Source organism: Rattus norvegicus, chromosome 8 (genome assembly GCF_021556685.1).
Source record: "Rattus norvegicus strain SHRSP/BbbUtx chromosome 8, alternate assembly SHRSP_T2T, whole genome shotgun sequence".
NCBI lineage: Eukaryota > Metazoa > Chordata > Mammalia > Rodentia > Muridae > Rattus > Rattus norvegicus.
Genome location: NC_141541.1, coordinates 50,759,751 through 50,779,672, shown reverse-complemented (window position 1 = coordinate 50,779,672; position 19,922 = coordinate 50,759,751). Strand labels below are relative to the sequence as shown.

Sequence of the window (19,922 nt, the reverse complement as noted above, 5' to 3'; positions counted from 1 at the left end):
GTGTGTGTGTGTGTGTGTGTGTGTGTGTGTGTGTGTGAGACACGGTTGGCTGGGGGCCGGCCCATCCCAGTTCTCATGAACACGTTGTCTTAACCAGCATAGGATGCAATTCCGTAAGATTGCAAACCGAGCGGCTTAAAAATAGGACTTTATTTCTCAGTGTTCTCTGGAATGTCCGAGGTCAGGGAGCTGGTCAAGTCTATTCCTAGTGAGGCCTCTCTTCCTGGTTATACTAGAGGGTCGGGTCATCGTCTCACTGCATTTTCCTATAGTAGAGAGCAAGTAACTGAGCTGCCTTCTCTTTCTTCTGAGAGGGACACTAATTCTGTGAGTTCAGGGCTCTACCACCCCTGTGACCCCATGTAACCACAATTGACCCCTCCTTCCAAATATTGTCACATTGGGACTTAGGGCTTTAAAAATGTACTGTGAAAAAGAGCCACAAAGGAGAGGTAATGAAATCGGGGTAGCACACACCTTAGAGGCATCGTTTTCAGAAAGAAGAGACGGAAGCTCCAGTTGTATCTGGAGCTGCCCCTGGGATGCGTGCAGCCCCTTGTAAGTGGGCTGTAATTGTGCCATTTGTGTAGTGACAGAGTAGCAGCAAAGCCAGCGAGACTGTAATGTGGACACCCAGGGCAGGCCCTCCTAAATACTTCTATTGACAATGGGCTCACAAAGGCTACTGACCTCGAGCTAGCTAGCCTTCCATCACTGCGAAAACGTCCCTGAGGTCCTTCAACTTAAAGGAAGAAGGGTGTGTGGGGCCATGGTGTCAGCGATTTCAGCCCTTGGTTGCTTTGCTCTTTTCCTCTAAGGACCAAAATGAGGCTCTGTATCACAGTAGATGTATGTGGCAGAGAAAGCCACTTTGCTCAGGTGGCCAGGAAGGAAGGAGGAAGGGAAGGAGGAATGGAGGGAGGAGTGGAGGGAGAGAAGGAGGGAGAGAAGGAAGGAGGGAGGGAGAGAGGGAGGGAGGGAAAGAGAGACAGAGTAAGGTGGCTAGGATCATCGTCACCCTTCAGTGACCTAATCTCTCTCCAATATGGTCTGCCTCTTGAAGTTCTAATAGCTCTCAGTAGAGCCAGCCTCTGGGGCACACTTCAGATCTAAACCCTATAATGTTTTGGGGGAGATTATTTTAGTGATTGATTTATCACAAGTAATTTATAAAATATCTAGTAGACGTTAGTACTTAATAGAATGGCTATCCCTAGTTGGAAAATCTCATCAGCGTGTGGTGTCTGCTAGGAGTTGGGAAGCAGACAGATGACCTGGGGGTTTTCAGAGCCCCGGAATCCAGCCTGTCACTCTAAGTGTCTCTGGGTTGGTTTGCCTTGTTGACACTTCCTTTAAAGCTCCCATAAAGTGAAGGATCCCTGTCTGCTACACCCTCTCTTTTGCCCAAGTTCTGGGAGGACAGCTTTGGGTGTCTGAGGTGAAGCCAACCCGAGACCACTCCCACCTCCATTGCTTGCCAGCTCCGAAAGCATGGGCAAGCCGCCAGACTTCTCGTCCCACGGGAAGACGAGACACTGGTCTTACTGAGTTGAAGATTTTGATCTGACCACTAAGTGCACTCCTGTTGCTAAGTACACAGCACAGCTCGATCTCGGATCTAGGATCTCCTCCTCATGACTCTGCAGGATTTCCAGTTCCTGTCCTAGATCTCTTTCCCACACCTGGGGCCAGTCTAGTTGTGACATAATTTCCACTGTAAACTTTGTTTCTTAGTATCAAATCCTCCAGGGAATCAGTATTCCATAGCCGATGGATGTGAAGTTGTGGTGGTCACCGTTGGCATGGGGCTACATACCACCTGTCTGCTTGTAGAAGGAACGTCATCTGTCCCTTAAGGGACATCATTTGAGAATCATTCTTTTCTATTGCTGCTTCCTTATGGTCTCAGCTTGTAATCCTAGTGTGACATAGTGTGACTCTTCATTTCTGACCTTGATGGGGCTCGTTCTGAGTCTTGTTCCCTGAGCCAGTCCAGTGAGACTGTAACATAAACACCTTCTGACATCAGAACACCCCCAAGTCCTCCCATTCACAAGGAACGTGGGCACGGGAGGGCTTTTAAATCTTTCCACTTACATTTCCTTGACCACCCCTACATGTGGCCAGCCACTCCGTGTGTGCTTTGCTAGTTAATACGTCTACCTCATTGTCTAGGCCTTGGGACTCACCTTCCCTGCATGCTCGAGCCTACGCTGTGAATGTGAAATTGAGTTTGCCTTGTTCACTGGGAGTGTGCATATATAAATAAATCCTCAAGTCAGGAGAAATGCACGGTCACGTTCCCTGCCCTGTCCTGGTGTTTTCTTGGTGAAATTGTGCACAGGACAGCAATGGACAAACCGAGAGTGTGGAGCCTGGGCCACTGAGGTACAGGGATGACCTCAGAGTCAGTGATGGAAAGCCAGCTAGCACCAAGTTTACATCCCATGTGAAGATGAGAATTTAGGAACGCCTCCCTGCTGTCCACTTGGCCACAGCTACTCAGGGCCATGTGGCAGAGGAATCTGCTGTGATACACCCTGTGTTTCCTTCAGCCTCTGAAAGATACATTTGGTTGTCTTTTTTGTAATTACTTTACTGTGGTTAAAATTCATCTCCTGCTGAATTCTCACCCACCTAAAGCATACAGTGCTTTTTACTACACTCATGGTTGTCTCATAACCGCTGGCAACGGTTCCTCTGACCCGTGTCTCTAGGGATTCACTTGTCTAGATAGACCCACCCATCCGATGATACATTGTTGTTTGCGTCTGGCTTCTTTTGCTTGGCATCATGTTGTTAAGGGTCATCCACGTTGCCACATGTGGAAATATTTTTATTCCTCTTATTAAACAGTAATAATCTACCGCTATAGGAAAGCAGCGTCTTCCTCGCCCCTTGATTGATGGACATTTGAACCATTTCCCCCTGCTAGTCTTTGTGAATAGCGGCTGTAAGTGTTTATATACAAGTCAGTTTTCAGCTCTCCCAGGAGGTAAGAGTCTCAGCATTATCGAGTGCCTACTAGGTACAAGACGGCACTGAGTATGTCCTATCTCATATACTTCTCACAGTAGGCCAACAGGTAGCTTTCCTCCTCATTTTTCAAGTAAGGAAACAGATCCATTAGTTAATATGGGTGGAGCTGGGGTTACAGCCTGGTTCTCCGTGATTCCTTTCACAATGCATCCTGAGGCTGGGCCGCTACTTGTACTGTACCTCTCCAAGTCATCCACACTGCTTAAGTCCAGATGATGGGTCCCTGACAGCCATTACCTGAACTGAATCCCTCCACTAACCGCTGAGTTCGTCTTTACTATTCCGATGCTCAGTAAAGAAAAGATAGTCTGAGGAGTTTCATGGCTCACCTGGGACACATGGCTCATGGGCACCAGAGACTGGTGTGTGAGCATTCCACAGTACTCTGCAGCTGCTTCCCTGCTCCCACAGCTGTCCCTCACAAATGCATAGCCTTCTCCTTCCTCAGGGAGTTTCTTGTTGACTTAGAATTCCATTTCCAAAAGGGTTGCTCGTGTGCACCTTTCTGTGTCCATGTCTCTGAGGGTATTTTAGAACCTGGGCCCAAGGACTTCAGACAGGTAGGACCCCTGGTGGCCATTTGTGGTACTGCATTGCTGCTCCTGGGCTTATGCCATAGAATTCATTGCTCTATGGCTAGAGACAGAAGCGTGCACCGAACTCTTTCTGGAGAGTTCTGTGGATGTCGAGGCGGAGAGGGATTTGGGGAGCTGTCTGGAAAAGGAAGGTGGCAGTGTGGGGAGGGTGGAGAAGGGGGATGGCCAATGGTGGTGGGTATCATACCAACTGTCTCCATATGGTTACCTGCCCACAGCTGCTATCTTGGATGACCCCATGGAGTGCAGCAGAGGGGAACGGCTCTCCATCACCCTGGCCAAGAACCGCATCAACCGCGCACCAGAGAGGCTGGGCAAGGCCAAAGTCGAAGTGGACATCTTTGAGCTTCTCAGAGACAGCGAGTACGAAACTGCAGAAACCAGTACGTAGACTGGACAGGCCGGCAGAGGAAGAGTTGGTGGTGGGCATGTGCCTAATGCCGGGCCTCTGATACAATGTCTCCAGGGGAGGGAGAGAGTTACACGCTAGGAAGGCCTGTGAGAATCTCAGCCCAGATGAGACTCCTAGGTACTATTGCGAATCCTGAATTGGTTAGAATATTAATTCACCAAGTCATCCATCCATACATCCATCTATCCATTCATTCATTCGTTCATTCATTCATTCATTCATTCATTCATTCACACCCTGGACATTTTCTATACAGATACTTGAACTAAGGTTTGTGGATGATTGGGAAAGACCAGCGTAAAGACAGTTTATGCATTGGCACCCTTCCTTCCTTCCTTCCTCCCTTCCTCCCTCCCTTCCTCCCTCCCTTCTTTCCTTTCATCCATCTGTCCTTCCTTCCTTCCCACCCTCCTTTCCTCTTCCCTCCTACTTCCTTCTCCCTTCCCCTTTCCTTTCCCTTTTCCCTTCCCTTCTAGTCTTTAGTAGTTCACCATTGAGATAGACTTTCACTTTGTAACCTAAGCTGGTCCAGAGCTCAGTAAATAGGCCAGGCTAGCTTTGAACTCATAGCTGTTCTCCTACCCGACCCAGCTCTACCTTATGTTCTTGTGCTGAAGGCAGAAGTGAAGATGCTATGTGCTGGTATGGAGTATGGCCATTTTCTCCAATTGAGGTATTCAGCCTATCTATACCTCAGTTTATTCATCAGTAAAATGGGAGTGCTAGGTTCTACTTTGCAGATCTTGCACATTGGTTCTGAGGTTCCCGTGAGTTAAAAGATGGGAGAATTCCCTGTGAATTGTAGGATTTCACAGACACAGTAGGACTCTCGAGTGAGTCAGAGCACGTAGGGTGGGTCCCATGTGCTGGGTGCCTCTTTAACATCTGACAATAGTATGAGAATTAGAGGCTGTTTCCTCTATTTGAGGGAAAAGAGCAATGCTCAAAGGTATGGGAAAATCATCCTGAGCACAGAGCTCGCCTGTGTACAACCTGCTTCATCGCCCTTGCTAGCCCCTGTCTGGTGCTGGCATTGCCTGGTGACTTAGAGGAACTGAGCCCCTGCCTTATAGCCAAGCCAGAAACGAACAGCTCTGGTGCAAAAGGAAAGCAAAGAGCTATCAGTCGACTTTCTGCTTCTCTGTCCAAGTGCCAGAGACATCATCTTAAAATGAGGAGATGCTTGTTTGGTGGCACAGTTTTTGAGGTCTGGGTCCATGACTGAGCTTTGTGGAGAGGCTCATGTTAGAGTAAAGTTGCCCACCTTGTGGTAACTGGGAAGCAAGAAGAGATGGGAAGAGGGGGAACAAGGCTCCCAAAACCCCTGTAAGGACATGCCCCCAGTGACCTCACTTTCTTCCACTGGGCCTCACCCCCTACCACCATGTGATGACCAAGCCTTCACCACACGAGCCTTTGAAGGACATTTGTACCCCAACTGTAGCAAGGGTTGCTCAGGCCAGACACATGATGGCACTGCTTCTGTAAGCCTTGGGGGTGTCCCCTTCTCTTCCTTTTCCAACCCCAAACCAAATGAATAAAAGGACAATGATTGGTGTAACTATTGGTGCTAGACCCCGGGTCTTCCCCATGAAGAGGCAACAGTGCTATATATTGCTCTACCCTGGGCTGTTAGGGCTGCAAGAAAGGGAGCAGGTTCTCACTGGTACAGCAGATGACGGGGAGGCAGGCGGTGGTCCCCATCCCCACCAGCATCTCCCTGTCTCTCTGTCTTTGCGTGTGTGTGTGTGTGTGTGTGTGTGTGTGTGTGTGTGTATTCCTTTCTCTTTCTCTGCCTCTGCCTCTCCCCCGTTCTCATTGCTTCTCTAGAACCCTCTTGTCCTGCTGGGTCAAGACTCTTCCCTCTGCTGGTTAGTCTTCCCCTCCCATCCATCGTACACTATGTCCTAATGACTTCCCAGGATGATACCTTGTGATTCATCGCCCTGGAACTTTTATTGAGTGTTTCCTCTATGATTCAGGGTGTTATGCACTGGGAACAGTGTTGGAAACAAGGTAGATAGGACCTCTGGTCTCATGGGACTTAGAGTCCCTTCAGAGGATACACAGTGTCAGCCTCCCCTAGAACCGCTTTTTATAATACATTTCTATTAAACTTTGGACACTTTCTTGCACACATACAATGTACTTTGATCACATTCATCCCCACAACCGTCTTCCCAGTCCTTCTGTTTCCATTACACGCCACCCATCCCAACTAAATGTCTTTTGTTTGTAAATAACCCACTGTGTCTGATTTGTGTTGCTTTGTAGACAAGGGTGTGGGGCCATTATCTGGAGCATGGCCAACCTATCAGGGGCCACACCTCTAAACAAAACCAACTCGCTTTCCCCTGGCACCATTAACTACCCAAACCCCCTCAGCTAGGGGAGGGGCTTGTGGGCTCCCCCCCTCTCCACGTTGGCTTGATCTTATGTAAGTCTTGCTGAGGTTCCCACAGCTATTGTGAATTCATGTTTGCCGCTGTCCGCCATGACCAAAGGACACAGCTTTGCTCTGCTCCTCCCTGCTCTCAACTCTCATATCATCTTCTGCTTACTCTTTCATGATGTCCCCTGAGCCTCCAAGGGAGCAGTATGACATTGTATGACATAGATCTCCCACGTAGTACCTGTTCCTCCGGAAACCCAAAGAGGAAGATCTCATCAGGATTGCCCACTTTGTTTTGTGGCCAGTTTCACAGGATGCCGATGTTTGCTGGGCCACCAACAGAGCTTGACTATCCTTGGGGACAGTGTCCTCTCCTGGTTCAGTAGCCTCAAGTGACACACATTTCTCCAGAACAGGGTGTAGTGTGTCCAGTATGAAAACATTCATTTATTCACTCGAGAAGTAAATAGATATTCAACAAGTGCCCCTTGCACCTGGTTCTAGCCAACAAGAATTTATCAGGGAACAGAAATATCTCCAAGAAGACCTCACGGTTAATTTCTAGGATAACAAAAGGAAGACAGATTGCTTGAGATCTTCCAAAAAAGAAAAAAGAAAAAGAAAATCAGAAATACCAATAGCTTCTCTTGAGTCTCCTAGTCTGGTCTGTGGAGTTTCTGCACCTAGGCGTCAGACAAGCGTCTGGATTTCTTCATAGCTCTTTGAAAACCAACCCTGTCCTTCCCTTCAGTTCTTCAGGGCCTCCCCAGCAGGACTCAATGCATATGTGCGTATTGTGGATGATGTCATTGGTGGGAAGAAATTTCCTCTCCCAGTGACCCACACGGCCCGCCTTGGAGAAATCAAGGTGTCTAAAATATGAAGCCAGATGAATCAGGGTGTAGAGGAAATTGATATCTTTATTCCCCTTTGCAGGGCTTTGGACATCTCTTTAATGTCCTTTTAGGCACCGAGGATTTTATTAGCAAGTGGCCTTCGGTTCAGCTTTTGTATCAGTGTGTTTGAGGCAAGCTTCAGATGGCTTCTGGAGTTTTCTACCCCCAAGGGTCTTTCATCTGATGAGTGTACCACCACCGTAGGTTTTAAATACCACCTAGATAGTTCTTTGAAAGGCCAAGCCTAGGTTTTTTTTCCCTATATTCAGGGAAGGGAACAGGTGGATGGTGGCTTCATGCAGTGGCTAAAGCAAGGTGAGCAGTCTCTCCAGTGTCCATAGCAATGCAGGAAAAAAGATAGGTAGATTGAGGAACAGGATCCTGAGGGTGGAGAAGGTTAGCCACTCTGGTCCCTACTTAGGAAGGGGTCTAAATGGCATAACAGGGTTGTGGGTTTGAGAACTGGGTCGAGCAGAGTGCTACCTGTGTGGTGTGGAAAGGCCATTTTTATGCCTTAGGTTTGCTGATGTGTCAAATGATAGTGACAGTCATGTTGTCTTATCAGAGTGGTCCATGCAACAGTAACGGTGACACATGCCCCTTGGTGGGTGCACACACGGATCTTCAGCAAGCTATAGAGCTTTGGTTGTTTACTTTTGCTCCTGCCTCAGCCTTGCATGCTTCCTCCCCTCCGCTACCCTCACCATCACCTCTTCTATCCTGTTTCAAAGCTCAGCTGTCCCCGAGGGCAGGCTCCACTCTCTCTGAGGCTCGTGTTAGGTGACCTGCGTAATGTCTACATCCTGCATAATTGGACGTTCCCAGTCTCTTTCCAGTTTTCCTGAATTTGATGGGCCTGACGGCTTTGAGCCTTTGAAAGTTGTGGTGGGTCACTTTGTGCCAGCGGCTGGTTCGTACCACAGTCTGAGATTTCCCTGGGCTAGTGGTCCAGGTCTGATTTTCATTGCTAATTGAAGACATTTGCATGGATCCGATGCCTTGGATGACTCCCCCAACCCCTCACCTATCACCCTGTGGCCAGAGACTGTGCTTCAAGGAGATGAAAAAGACTGCCGGTGAAGGATTTGGTTGTGCAGAGTCAAGGCTGTGACTGAAGTTGGGACTTTAGCAATTCAGCAGGGCTATTTGGTCTTACTGAAGTAATAGGCGCTTTTCAAAAAGCTCCACATACCCGCACACTTAATGAATCACACTCAGGGTGGGCCAGCCAGTCCAGGAAAGTGGAGGTTATTTTGAGGATCAAAGAAGTGGGAGTATAACGAAGATGAAGATGCTAGCGTTGTCTGCTCGCCGCCGAGCACAAGCTCAGAGAGGGAAAGTATCACACAGGGCATTAATTAACAGCCAACCCGGAAGCTGGGAAGATACGATGTGGAAAATCAACCCCTGTTCTGTCTGGGTTCAAATAGGCAGGTTTTCATCCAGTAGGTTTAGTTAAAGTGAGGGTCACTTACAAAGCTTCCACCAACACTCACGGGACTCCCCCCCACCTCTGCCCTTTACCACCACTGCCTCAGGCTTCCAGATATTTGATTTGCTAACTTCCCCTGCACAGCTCAGAGATCTGAAGTGAAAGGAACAGACAAGACCTATTAGGCCATTTCCTCCCCCCACCCCAGCCCACTTGGCCCTTCTAGCTACCCACTGTATCTTATTGCCATCTCTCCATCACAGCCTTCCTTTTTGCAAGGAGGCCCTAAGAGGCATCAGATTAGGATGCCCTCTGCTCCATAGATCGCTCTGTCTCCTGTGGCGAATGTGTTAGATTTAACTGAGCACCTCCCCTTTGCCACTCAAATATCCCCAGGCTCAATCACTATGTAGCCTGAGTCAGTTTGAAGCTTAATTTACTGTAGAGCTAGAAGCAGGCTTCCTGTCGACCCCTCACCTCTGTTTGTTTCGGTGAGGCAAGCATATCATCCACTGTCCACACTGTCTCCCCTTGATATCCAGAAGGTTCCCAGGGAGCCGGGACCAAGGAAGGCTCAAGCATTCCTGGCACAGGACACTTGTCTGATATATTCTGATTCCATCTGCAAGTCCACTCCTCCTAGGCTTCCAAGATTCTTAAAGGCTAGAGATCATGAACTCCACAGATTCCAGGTTCCCTCAAAATCAATCCAAAGCACCTGGAGTGATGGCTCAGCGGTAGAGTGCTTGCTATCTCTGTAAATTACAGCTCGTGGAGGGTGGAGGTTAATAGATTCTCTAGGCTCAGTGGCCAGTCAGCCTAGACTACTGCTTGCTGAGTTCTAGCCAAGCAAGAGACATTGCCTCAAAACAGAGCAAGATGAATTGTGCCTGAGAAACAAGTCCCAAGGTTGACTTCTGGCTTCTATGAGCATGTGTGGGTAACACACACACACACACACACACACACACACACACACACACACTCATACACACACGCACAGTGTCAGGATAACGAGAAGCTAGAAAGCCATGCAAATTGTGAGGAGTCATTCAGCAAACATTCTCAGCTCTGCCGTCTGAGATCACTACTGCTCAGGTGCATAGTGAGGACTCAGAAACACACAGAATGGCAGTGCTCAGAAACCGTATGGTCCAATCCTCTTAAGTAATTGAGGCTCCTGATTTTTTTCAAGGAAGAAATTGAGGAGTGCACATTCTTCAAAGTGACATAAGTCTTAGGTGACTTCTAGAGGTGTCAGAGAATGGCTCAGACAGGGCTTACATCAGAGCTAGGACATTGGCCCGACGATAAAACTCTAGGCAAAGCCTTGAAATGTTCCATAGGTGAAGAGGTCTAGCACCCCAGTAGATAGTACATTAGCCGGAGCAATGGTTTGAGCCCGGACAGTGGGGGTACAATGGAGCGAAGTGGCTGATGAACCTACAGCAGACATAGTTGATGGTCAGATGTGAAAGTCAGTAGAGACCAACACTCACATTCAGAGCTGGGGTCACCTGTATGCCCCAGAATTCTAACCTTGATTCTACCATATCTCTAGCTCATGTCTTATTTCTCCAATTCCTTGTGGGAGAAGAATCAGAATTCTCTGGAAATGGGCATACACAACACTCTCCCTTCCTGAGGTTAGTGGGGGCGGGGTGTATGAGAATGGGAGTATTTAACACACTCGGAGTAGCGCACGGCCTGGTGTGCACTCTCAGCAACTTTGACCCATTTTTGTGAAGCCTAGATTCATGGCTCCTTCTCAGTGGTGGTGTGCCTGCCAGCCGGATGCCTGGCATGTGGGAAGCCCCAGGGAATGGCGTTGTGCCTTCTGCAGTGGTTTGTGACTCTTAGGGAAGGAGGTGGCGGTGGCGGTTTCTGGAACCAGGCCCCACTGTGTAGCATGACAGTGTGGTGAGATGTCCTCCTCAGCCCACACACACTGCCTTCCCTGGCTCAACCAGCAAGACCACCTCACTCGGCCCACTGATCACCTTGGGGACAAGAACAGGGGGTATCCCTGAAAGCTTTGGTGCCAAAGGAGACTGTGTGTCAGAGTAAACAGAGGCAGTTGCTGCCTCATTGTAGGGGCGTCTTGATGTGTTCTGCATGCAGCAAGAAGGAGGTATCTACGCCATGCTGCTCTCCAGGACCTGAGTCATGTCCAGTGTTTTCTGCCCCACAGCTCAGAGGTCCTGTGAAACTGGGATGTTTGGCACCTGAGGGTAACTGAGTGGCTCATCTAGAGCTACCTCGCCAGGGACAAGGACCTCCACTCGGTGGCCTCTGGATTAACCCTTCTAGACCACATACCTCATGGCCAGCCCTCACCATCCTACATTGTTCCTACATGCCCAGCTCCCTAGACAGACGTAGAAGGCACAGAGACGCTTCTCCATGGGGCTGCATCAGCACCTCCTGGTCTTCTGTGCTCTTAGCTGGTCCAACAGGTTCCTCTGATGCCTGGAAAACAGTTGTCCTGACCGTGTCGCATACATCTTCTTGTATCCTCACTTCCTCACTCCCCTGGAAACAGTTAGGGGCATCTGTTTCTCTTCCTTGATAGCCCTCCCAACCACTCATTGCCCTCACTCTGGTGGCTTGGGCCTGTGGGATCCAGGCCCAGAAGTTCTAGAGATAAGGTTTTTTTTTGTGGATGTTCCCCATCCACCTCAGGGATTCCCAAGCTGTGCTACTGATAGGAGGACCATCCTATTTCTCGAGACTCATCTTGGATCACCTCAGTTCAGTAGAGCAAGCATCTGGTGAGCAATTGCTTTCTGCCAGGTCTGGACAAATGTCCCGATGCCCTCAAGAGTTTATAACCCAGTTGAAGTCAATGGATAAATGGATGTGGGTCTGGAGAGCTCAGAAGGGCAGGCCCAGCACCCTAAGCTCCTGATACCTTTAGAACTCAGAGTGCGTGTATACGCATGTATGTGTGTATGTGTGTGTGTGTGTGTGTGTGTGTGTGTTTGTATGTGTGTTGTGAGAGTGTATATGTGTTTGTGTGTATGTGTGTGTGGTGAGAGTGTGTGTGTATATGTATGTATGTGTGTGGTAAGAGTGTGAGTGTGCATGTGTGTGTGTGCATGCATGTATGTATTTTGAGACTATAGAAAGTGTACATGGTACATATGCCAGACAGTGAAGAATGTCTCCATGTGCAAATGAATGTATTTAATAGTCACACATTGTACGGGTTGAAAAAAAATCCCCAGAATGAAATGCATGGGACCAGAAGGTGAGGCTTTGAACTGTTGGCATGGACCTTCATAGAGGAGAATTCCTAATAATCACTATATCTGAAATCCTAGGTCTCAAGTGTTTTGAGCATCATGCCAGTGCTCAAAAAGTTCCTGATACGAGTTAGGATTTTTGGATTAGGGCTGCTTAGCTGATAAATAGCTACACGTCTGTCTACTTAGATGAGATTTTTACCACCCTGCTTTGAGGTAACACATCCAAATTTGGGATTATGACCTTCTGTAAGATTTATCTTTAGGGAAAAAAATCCCTCTGCTGGCAGCCATCACAAGTATGCTTGGGGCGTACGCCAGCTGGGCACTGAGAGAATAAGGGAATTGCCTTGTTGCTACAGGCAGCTGGCTCAGAGGCAGGACAGAGATGCTGTGTTGCCTTGGGGTGGGATCGGAGCTGGGTGCTGGAGGATCAATATGAGTTTCCCAAGCAGAAGAACAGGGGCCTAGACCATGGCAGGCTGGGAGTGCTAAAGAACCCCATCTTAGAGAAGTCTTTTCAAGTAGATAAAATAGCTGACCATGGAAACCAATTACTTAGAAAAGCAGTGAAAATATTTTAATAGTGATATATTAATATCTGTGCTCTTTTAATGTATTCATAGGCAAGCCCAGCATTGGGTTAACCACTAGAAGAAGGTTGAACGAGTCATGAATATAAATGACGTTTGCGATGGGATATGAAAACATTGGTAACTTCTGCTGGTGACAAAGGCACATGTGCTGCAGATGCACTGTGCTTTAGGACATGCACTGACTGCAAAGAAAACGCTACAGTTCAGCTAGGCTTACAGAGAGGGGTGAACAACAGCAGCAGCAACACCATACACACACAGACTCTCACCACACACACACAAACGCACACACACACACACACAGACATGCACACGCACACACACTTGCACCACACACATACAAACACACACACAGACATGCACATGCACACACACACTCGAACCACACACATACAAACACACACAGACATCCACATGCACACACACACTCACTACACACATACAAACACACACACATACACACATACATGCATATACACATACTCTTACCACATACATACACTCACCACACACACAAACACATACACACATATACACACATTCTCACCACATACACATACACACTCTTACCACACACACATACACATGCATACACTTTTACCACACACACACATACACATGAACACACACACTGTCACCACACATACACAAACATACACATGCACACATATATACTCTTAACACACACATACAAACACAAACACACACACATACATGCATATACACTTACTCTCACCACACACACACACACACACACACACACGCACACACACTCACCCTTTCCCACCCCTGACTGCTTGTCACAGAGCACAGGTCACTGGTCAGGTAGGGAACAGCTGATTTAGGCAAAGCTAACGGCTCAGAGGGAGCCTGGAGGAGGCAGACAGAGTCAGGCACAGAGCCAGAAGAGGCACGGGGGCTGCAAAGGCAGGGTGACAGGCAGATCAGACCTCTTAAATTTTACTTGTCATCAGGAGATTTTTTTTATCACATTCCTTACAACATATTATAAAAAGAATACATGCTCATTATAGAGAGCGAAGAAATAAAAAAGGAAGAAAACCACAGAACATTCTCACTGCCAAGGCAGTGTCATAGAACATTCCAGTTAATTGCCATTCTCTGTGGAAGGCTGTGGTTTAGGAGTTGGTCCCAGGGCCAGGGGTCGAGCTGTCCAATCTACAATCTATTCCTTAGTTTCCTTGTCTTGTTTTGGTGTCTGTAAAGTGAAGATGCCAGCTATTGTACCTGTTTCATCAGGTTGCTTTAGAATTACATAAATCCATCCCTAAGATGTTCTCTAAGTAGGCCATGGTAAATGTTGGCACTAATCATATCTTCCTTGGCCCATTCTTCAATACCTAACTAGCTCCAGTATTGGCTTAGCATGAGCTTCATGTAGATGCACATATAATTTTACATCATACTTAATTCTCTTAATATTATTATATAAATAATCATAATGCTATTATTAACTGTTCAGATACATCTTAAATACCTAAATGCAGTTCTATTTGGGCATATGGCCCACTCTTTATAACGATTCCTTGATGGTTAAACATTTAGTTTATTTCTAGTTTCCCCTGAGAAGTCTAGCTAAGCCGTGGTTCCTTGCTGTGTTACTACTCTAAGGGCTGAAGGGTGCCCAGATACATAAGACAGACCAAAGGAGGTTTTCTGATTATGGCTTACCCTGCAGCATGGAGAAAGGATTGTAAATGGAGATCCCTGGAAACAGAACCCTTAGGAGGTGAGGTCAGATTGGCAGAGCCTAGGGAAAGGGAAGGTGAGGGAGAATCAAGAGTGACTATAGCTTTGACCTCCAGGAACTAAGGGAAGTGAAACCCAGTGGTTAAGAACATGAGCTTTGGTGTCAGATGGACGTCTAAGGTCAAGACTGGATCAGCCATGTATTACCCATGTGAGCTTGAATGAGTTACTTATATACTACACCTTCATTCCCACAGCTGTAAAGTAGGAATAAAATGAATCTTCCTTAGGGGGAGGAAGAGGATTAGCAAGAGATGACAGAGGAAGATGGAGGACACATTATGGGAAGACAGATGAATTAAAAAAAGGATGATGTATTTGTATGGAAATGCCATAATGAAACTCATCACTTTGTGGCCAACTTTAAACATTAATACATTTGGAGGGCTGGGGTGATGGCTCAGCAGGAAAAAGCCCTTGCTGCTCTTGCAGAGGACCTGAGTTTGAGTCCTGGCATGTATGCTGAATGGCTCACGACCATCTGCAATTCTTACTACAGGGAGTCTGATGCCCTCTCAGACCCAGGCCATTCGGCAACAGAGTCCATGCTCATTCTACACTCAACTCTGCCGTACTGAGTAAGAAGTGCCAGAGGGCAGGTGCCTTGGCTAAGACCAGCAGGTGCTTGGAACGTGATTTTGTACTCAAGATATAAGCCATTCGGTAGGGTCACCTGGGCAAATGCAGCAAGGATAAGCTTGTTCAGGCAGAGGAAGGCATAGGTAAAACCTGGATTAAGCAAATAAGAAAGAACCATTAGCCAAGAGAGAGAATGTTTGAGAACTAAATGAGAAGCAGTGCCAGACAGAGTTATGAAATCCAAGGAATAGCACAAGGAATAGCATCACCAGCTTGTCATATGCTAGGAAAGAGAGTCAGATGAGAACCAGTCACCGGTGGTGATGATCTTGACAAAAGTACATGCAGTAGAACAAGGTAGGCTCAGAGAGAGACAGAGAGACAGAGAGACAGAGAGACAGAGAGAGAGAGAGAGAGAGAGAGAGAGAGAGAGAGAGAGAGAGGGAGAGAGACCTCTGTAAGCATGGAGGTGCTGTAGTTATGGAGGAGAGAGCTGAGGGAAGGTATGGCTGGAGAGAATCAGATTGTACAGTGAACGGGGCCAGGGGCTTGAAGCCCAAAGCTGACTCTGACCTTGACCTATTATGTGTCACTTAACATCAGGAGGGAGGACTCCTCTTGAAGGCTGCCATGCTGGGGATGATACTGAGAGCATCCAGCAGGCAGGGGGAGCTATACTGAAGGCTTGAGAAGACTTCTGAGGCTCATTCAAGTTTGGGCCTGGTCACCAGACTGTACATCCCTGGGGATGGGTATATTTAGTACTGTTGAGTCTTCTGCAGCTTTAAGATGTTGGAGGCCACAGGTGAAGAGGATATGGAAGACCCGAAGTTCAAATGGCTACCACAACTCTGTGATTTGAACCATGGAGTCCTCCCCTGGTGCCTGCACCCCATGCAGTTGGTCCCATGGCTTTTGTGGCTGATGGTTAGGGTTCTCTCCAGACTTCAGGCATGGCTTGGTGTCTTCCTCCACAAACCAACAGGCAATCTTTCCTCACAACAGGCAATGTGTGTGGAGCTGGGGTTTCGGTTGGGGCTGCAATGTTGGATCTTGCAGTGTTGAGCCTCTGTGTGAAGCCAAGGGTGGTATGTTGGCTCTGGCATCGTTGATGTGTGCAGAGAATGATCTTTGACTCTTTCTGTTCCCTTGTTTCTTCCTATCTGCCACCTCAGTCTCTAGCACTCCGAAACTTTGATTCTCCCTTCCTCTTCTGACCACAGACCCCATCATTCCGCATCCAGTCATGAATCCAATCTGGGATTCTACCTAGAAAACATTGTGCCTGACATCAAAGGTCACCGGGCCAAAAGGGATTTGCAGTCTAGTGAGCAAGTGAGTCTAGGGAGATGGTTCAATGGGCTAAGTGCTTGCTACACAAGCATGAGGACCTGAGTTTGAATCCCCAGCACCCACAGAAATTCTGGATATAGTTATACACATGTGCAACTTCAGTGCAGGGTAAGGAAGATAGCTGGACCTCTCGGCTCACTGCACAGCTACCCAGGCTAGCCAGAGGGTAAGACCCAGGTTCAGTGAGATACCTTGTCATAGAAATTAAAGTGGGGGGCAGCATAGGATGACTTATAGTGTCCACGTTACAAAGACACACACACACACACACACACACACACACACACACACCTGCGTCCTCTGACTTCCATAGCCTGCTTTTCACCTCTCTGCCGGCATCTCTCAGCCGCCCCGGTAGCCTGACTGTCTGCTCTTCTTCTTCCTCAACTGTCTTTGCATCTGAGGTGTTAAGACATGGAAGGCTGGCTACCACCTAGACCTCGTACCTTTGCAGCAGCTGTGTTCCCCAGCACTCTGCAGACCAGACAGGGCGGGGGGGCACCTTGGATTCACTATTTCCTCTGTTCTTTGGTGATGGCTTGGACAATTTATACCCCCATATGTTGTCATAACCTGGGTCATTTCTTCGTTTAATATTGTCCATAAACACTAATAAAACTGTTAGAGAGCCTAGCAGGCCAGGGAGAGGAGGGACTTGGGTTTAGAAGGGACAGACAGGAGCCTGGGTTGGCGTGGGAGGAAGGTGAGTGTTGGGTGATGATTTGAGGACTTAGTCAAGGCAGAGCTTCGGCTCCCCATCTGAGCGCTGTTTTCTTTCCTGATCCTGTTTTTGCCCTGGCCACAGTGTGTCAGATCCTCCCCAAGGGAGTGGTCGCTGTCCTGGGACCGTCGTCCAGCCCAGCCTCCAGCTCCATCATCAGCAACATCTGTGGAGAGAAGGAGGTGAGTGTGGAACTGCTGTGGCAACGGTGCCTGTAGATCCTTGAATGCAGGAAGTGCCCAAGGAGGCCAAGACGTTAAGGACATCATCAACGCAAATGTGAGGTAGAATGGCCCCTGGGGGACATGTCCTCTTCCGAAGTGATGGGAAGATGGATTTGGTAACAGGATTTCTAAGATAAGCTCAATGCCTTAGTGCTCCAGGACAGGGCCTGCGGTGACCTCTCTGGTGCAGAGATGGGGCTGGTGCTCTACCATGGGGCTAAGGGGGCAGAGGTCTGAGTTCCTCACCGCGGTCAGTGTAGGCAGTGTATTGGTGGCCTGATATTTGGGATTCTGGGGAAGAGCGCCTTGGGAGGAAGAAGGCTCTGCTCCGTTTTATTGTGAGAAATAAAACGCAAAGGCCTCTGCCTTCTAAGTGGATGGGAAAGAGATTTTATTTTGTTTTCCTCATTCCTGCCTTTGCCCTTCCAAGCGGAATGCTGGTCTTCAGGTATGACCTCTGCCTGGAGTCTCTCCAGACCCAAAGTCTGGAGGCCACGTCCTCTGGTTCCGGTTCATGGGACAAAGACAGGATGGGAGACAGGTTTCCTAGCAACTTGCACTTTAGAGAGCCTGCCGATTGAAGGCATCATCATGGCCCCTTTAGAAGCTGCCGGTCTTCCACCTGCAAATACATGCCCAGAAGACAGCGGGCAAGAGGACAACATTCCCCCCTCTCCTCCCCCTCCCCCACAAACACCCCTACACCCCTACACACCCCACTACTCCCGACTCCCCACCCCCACTCCACACATTTCCACATCCCACACACTCCCCACACCCCCTACTCCAACACCCCCACACCTCCTATACCCCCACATCTCCACCCACCCCCATTCCTGCTCTGCACCAGCCTCCCTCTGTCCCAAAGCCTTTCTGAATGACTATGTAGGAAGCAGAAAGAGCTTGGACTCTGGGGGGAAGATAGGGAGGCAGCATCACCTCCTCCTCAGGTCTGTGCTAGAGACCTGAGGCTTGGCTTTCCAGCAGCGTCTGAGGCGGAAGAATAGCCAGTTGCTCCTTCAGAGAAGGCCTAACATCCCCACAGCAAACCACCCTTACCAAAGTGGGGGAATCACAGACAGGCTTCTGTCTACCCAGCTTCCTGGAACTGACCCCTTGATGCCGTGACCAGGGTTTGTGAGATAACCTCCTCTCAGAACTGTTACATTTAAGCATTTTATGGTCCTCGCCACCCCTGCTCCAAGGCTGGATTTGCTTCTCACCGACCTTCAGAACACTGCCCCCATGCTCAGTTAACCCTGAAGATGCTTCTTAGGCAAGCTCAGACCACAAAGTCACTTCTGTCCTGCCACAGTGTTTCACGGGCTCAGCCAGGAGCTGACGTTTAATTTAAATCTCTCTCGCTGTGCTTCAGGTAACAGTCAAGCTTGTGGCAGGTTGTTACTCTAGCCTTGGCTCTCTGATCTCCACCCAGCTAGGTTGCCAGCGTTTGAGCTCCCACATTTCTTTGGCTAATTCCTTTTCCTTTCTGTTTTCTCCCTCTCTCTACCATACTCCCTTCCCTTCACTGGCCCCTGCTCTCCTCCCCCAGCCCCCACTCCAAAGAGCCCTGTCTTGGAGATGGAGTTGTTTCACATTGGCTTGAGAGATCCTCCACACTGTGTGACCTTTCAGGACAGGGGCCACCACGGGAGCCACTGATTTACAGCGTCCTGCACAGTCCAGTCAGGAGGCACTGCCCAGACAGCAGCCAGGCAGCTACCTCTCCTCTGTCTGGTCATGTTCTTTCCAGAGCGACCTTGCCTGCCACTCAGATTATGCATTTTGGTTAATATTTTATGAGGCCTGACTCTGGTGAAAAGCCATGGAGTCCTCGCCGTGGGCTCCAGCCCTTTAAATGCTGCTAATATTTCTGAGACCCCATGGCTGGCTGCTTCCTGCCTCCTGCTCTCCCCTCAGCCCCACTGTGGTGACTTCCTGGGACGGATTTGCAATCATGAATCAATCAGGGATTGATTTTTCTCCAAGAAAGAGAGCAAACCAGCAGGCAAGGCCTAGCTACCCTTGCCCAGGCCACAAGCAGCTGGCTGCCTCTCTAGCAGCCTTCCAGAGGCCCCTGCTAGTGATGGAACACTGTGTCCACTCCCCCTTACACAGAGATAAGGGCCTCTGGAAACTTCTACAATTAGAGAAGAGAGAAGGGAGAGAAGTTAGGCACTGTCCACACACTGACTGTGTGCGGGTTTTCTGGGCTGGTTCGCTCTTGACACCGAATCACATTCTCTCTTCCTGGACTCTCAGAGACACCCGAGGTCCCCTCTGCTTTGATGGAGGTTAGCCAGGTTAAATGGTTTGCTCCTGAATCACACAATGGAACCTGGAGGCAAAACAGTCTGCAGACTCCAAAAACCACCTATTCTTCTCCCCAAATGAAGGACCCCTCCTTAGATCCAGGGCTGGGAGCTATGAGTTCATCAATGTCTCCAAGGACTCCTCACCCTGGGGGTGGGGTGGGGGTGGTAATGGGCAGAGCTCTTTTGTCCAGCTGCTACAGAAGCTCAGTGGGCTGCCAGTCACACAGGGGGAGTCAGGCCAGAGACTCCAGTGTCTGGATCTGAATGAGCCAGGGCACCCGGCCCATCCCAGCCTTGCCCTTCCTCTCATCTGTCACCTCTCCTGCCTTCAAGGTGTACGTGCTACTCACTT

The 19,922-nt window shown here is 48.7% G+C and overlaps 1 protein-coding gene across 4 annotated transcripts in view; it reads left to right on the top strand.

Annotated features, from left to right (window-relative positions):
- Grik4 (glutamate ionotropic receptor kainate type subunit 4) overlaps positions 1 to 19,922 on the top strand; it is a 432,817-nt gene that overhangs the window by 256,195 nt on the left and 156,700 nt on the right. For all 4 annotated transcript variants that reach the window (NM_012572.3, XM_087560413.1, XM_087560412.1 and 1 more), the window contains 2 exon segments: positions 3,854 to 4,018; positions 17,116 to 17,213. In NM_012572.3, coding sequence (NP_036704.1) covers positions 3,854 to 4,018; positions 17,116 to 17,213 — 263 coding nt within the window.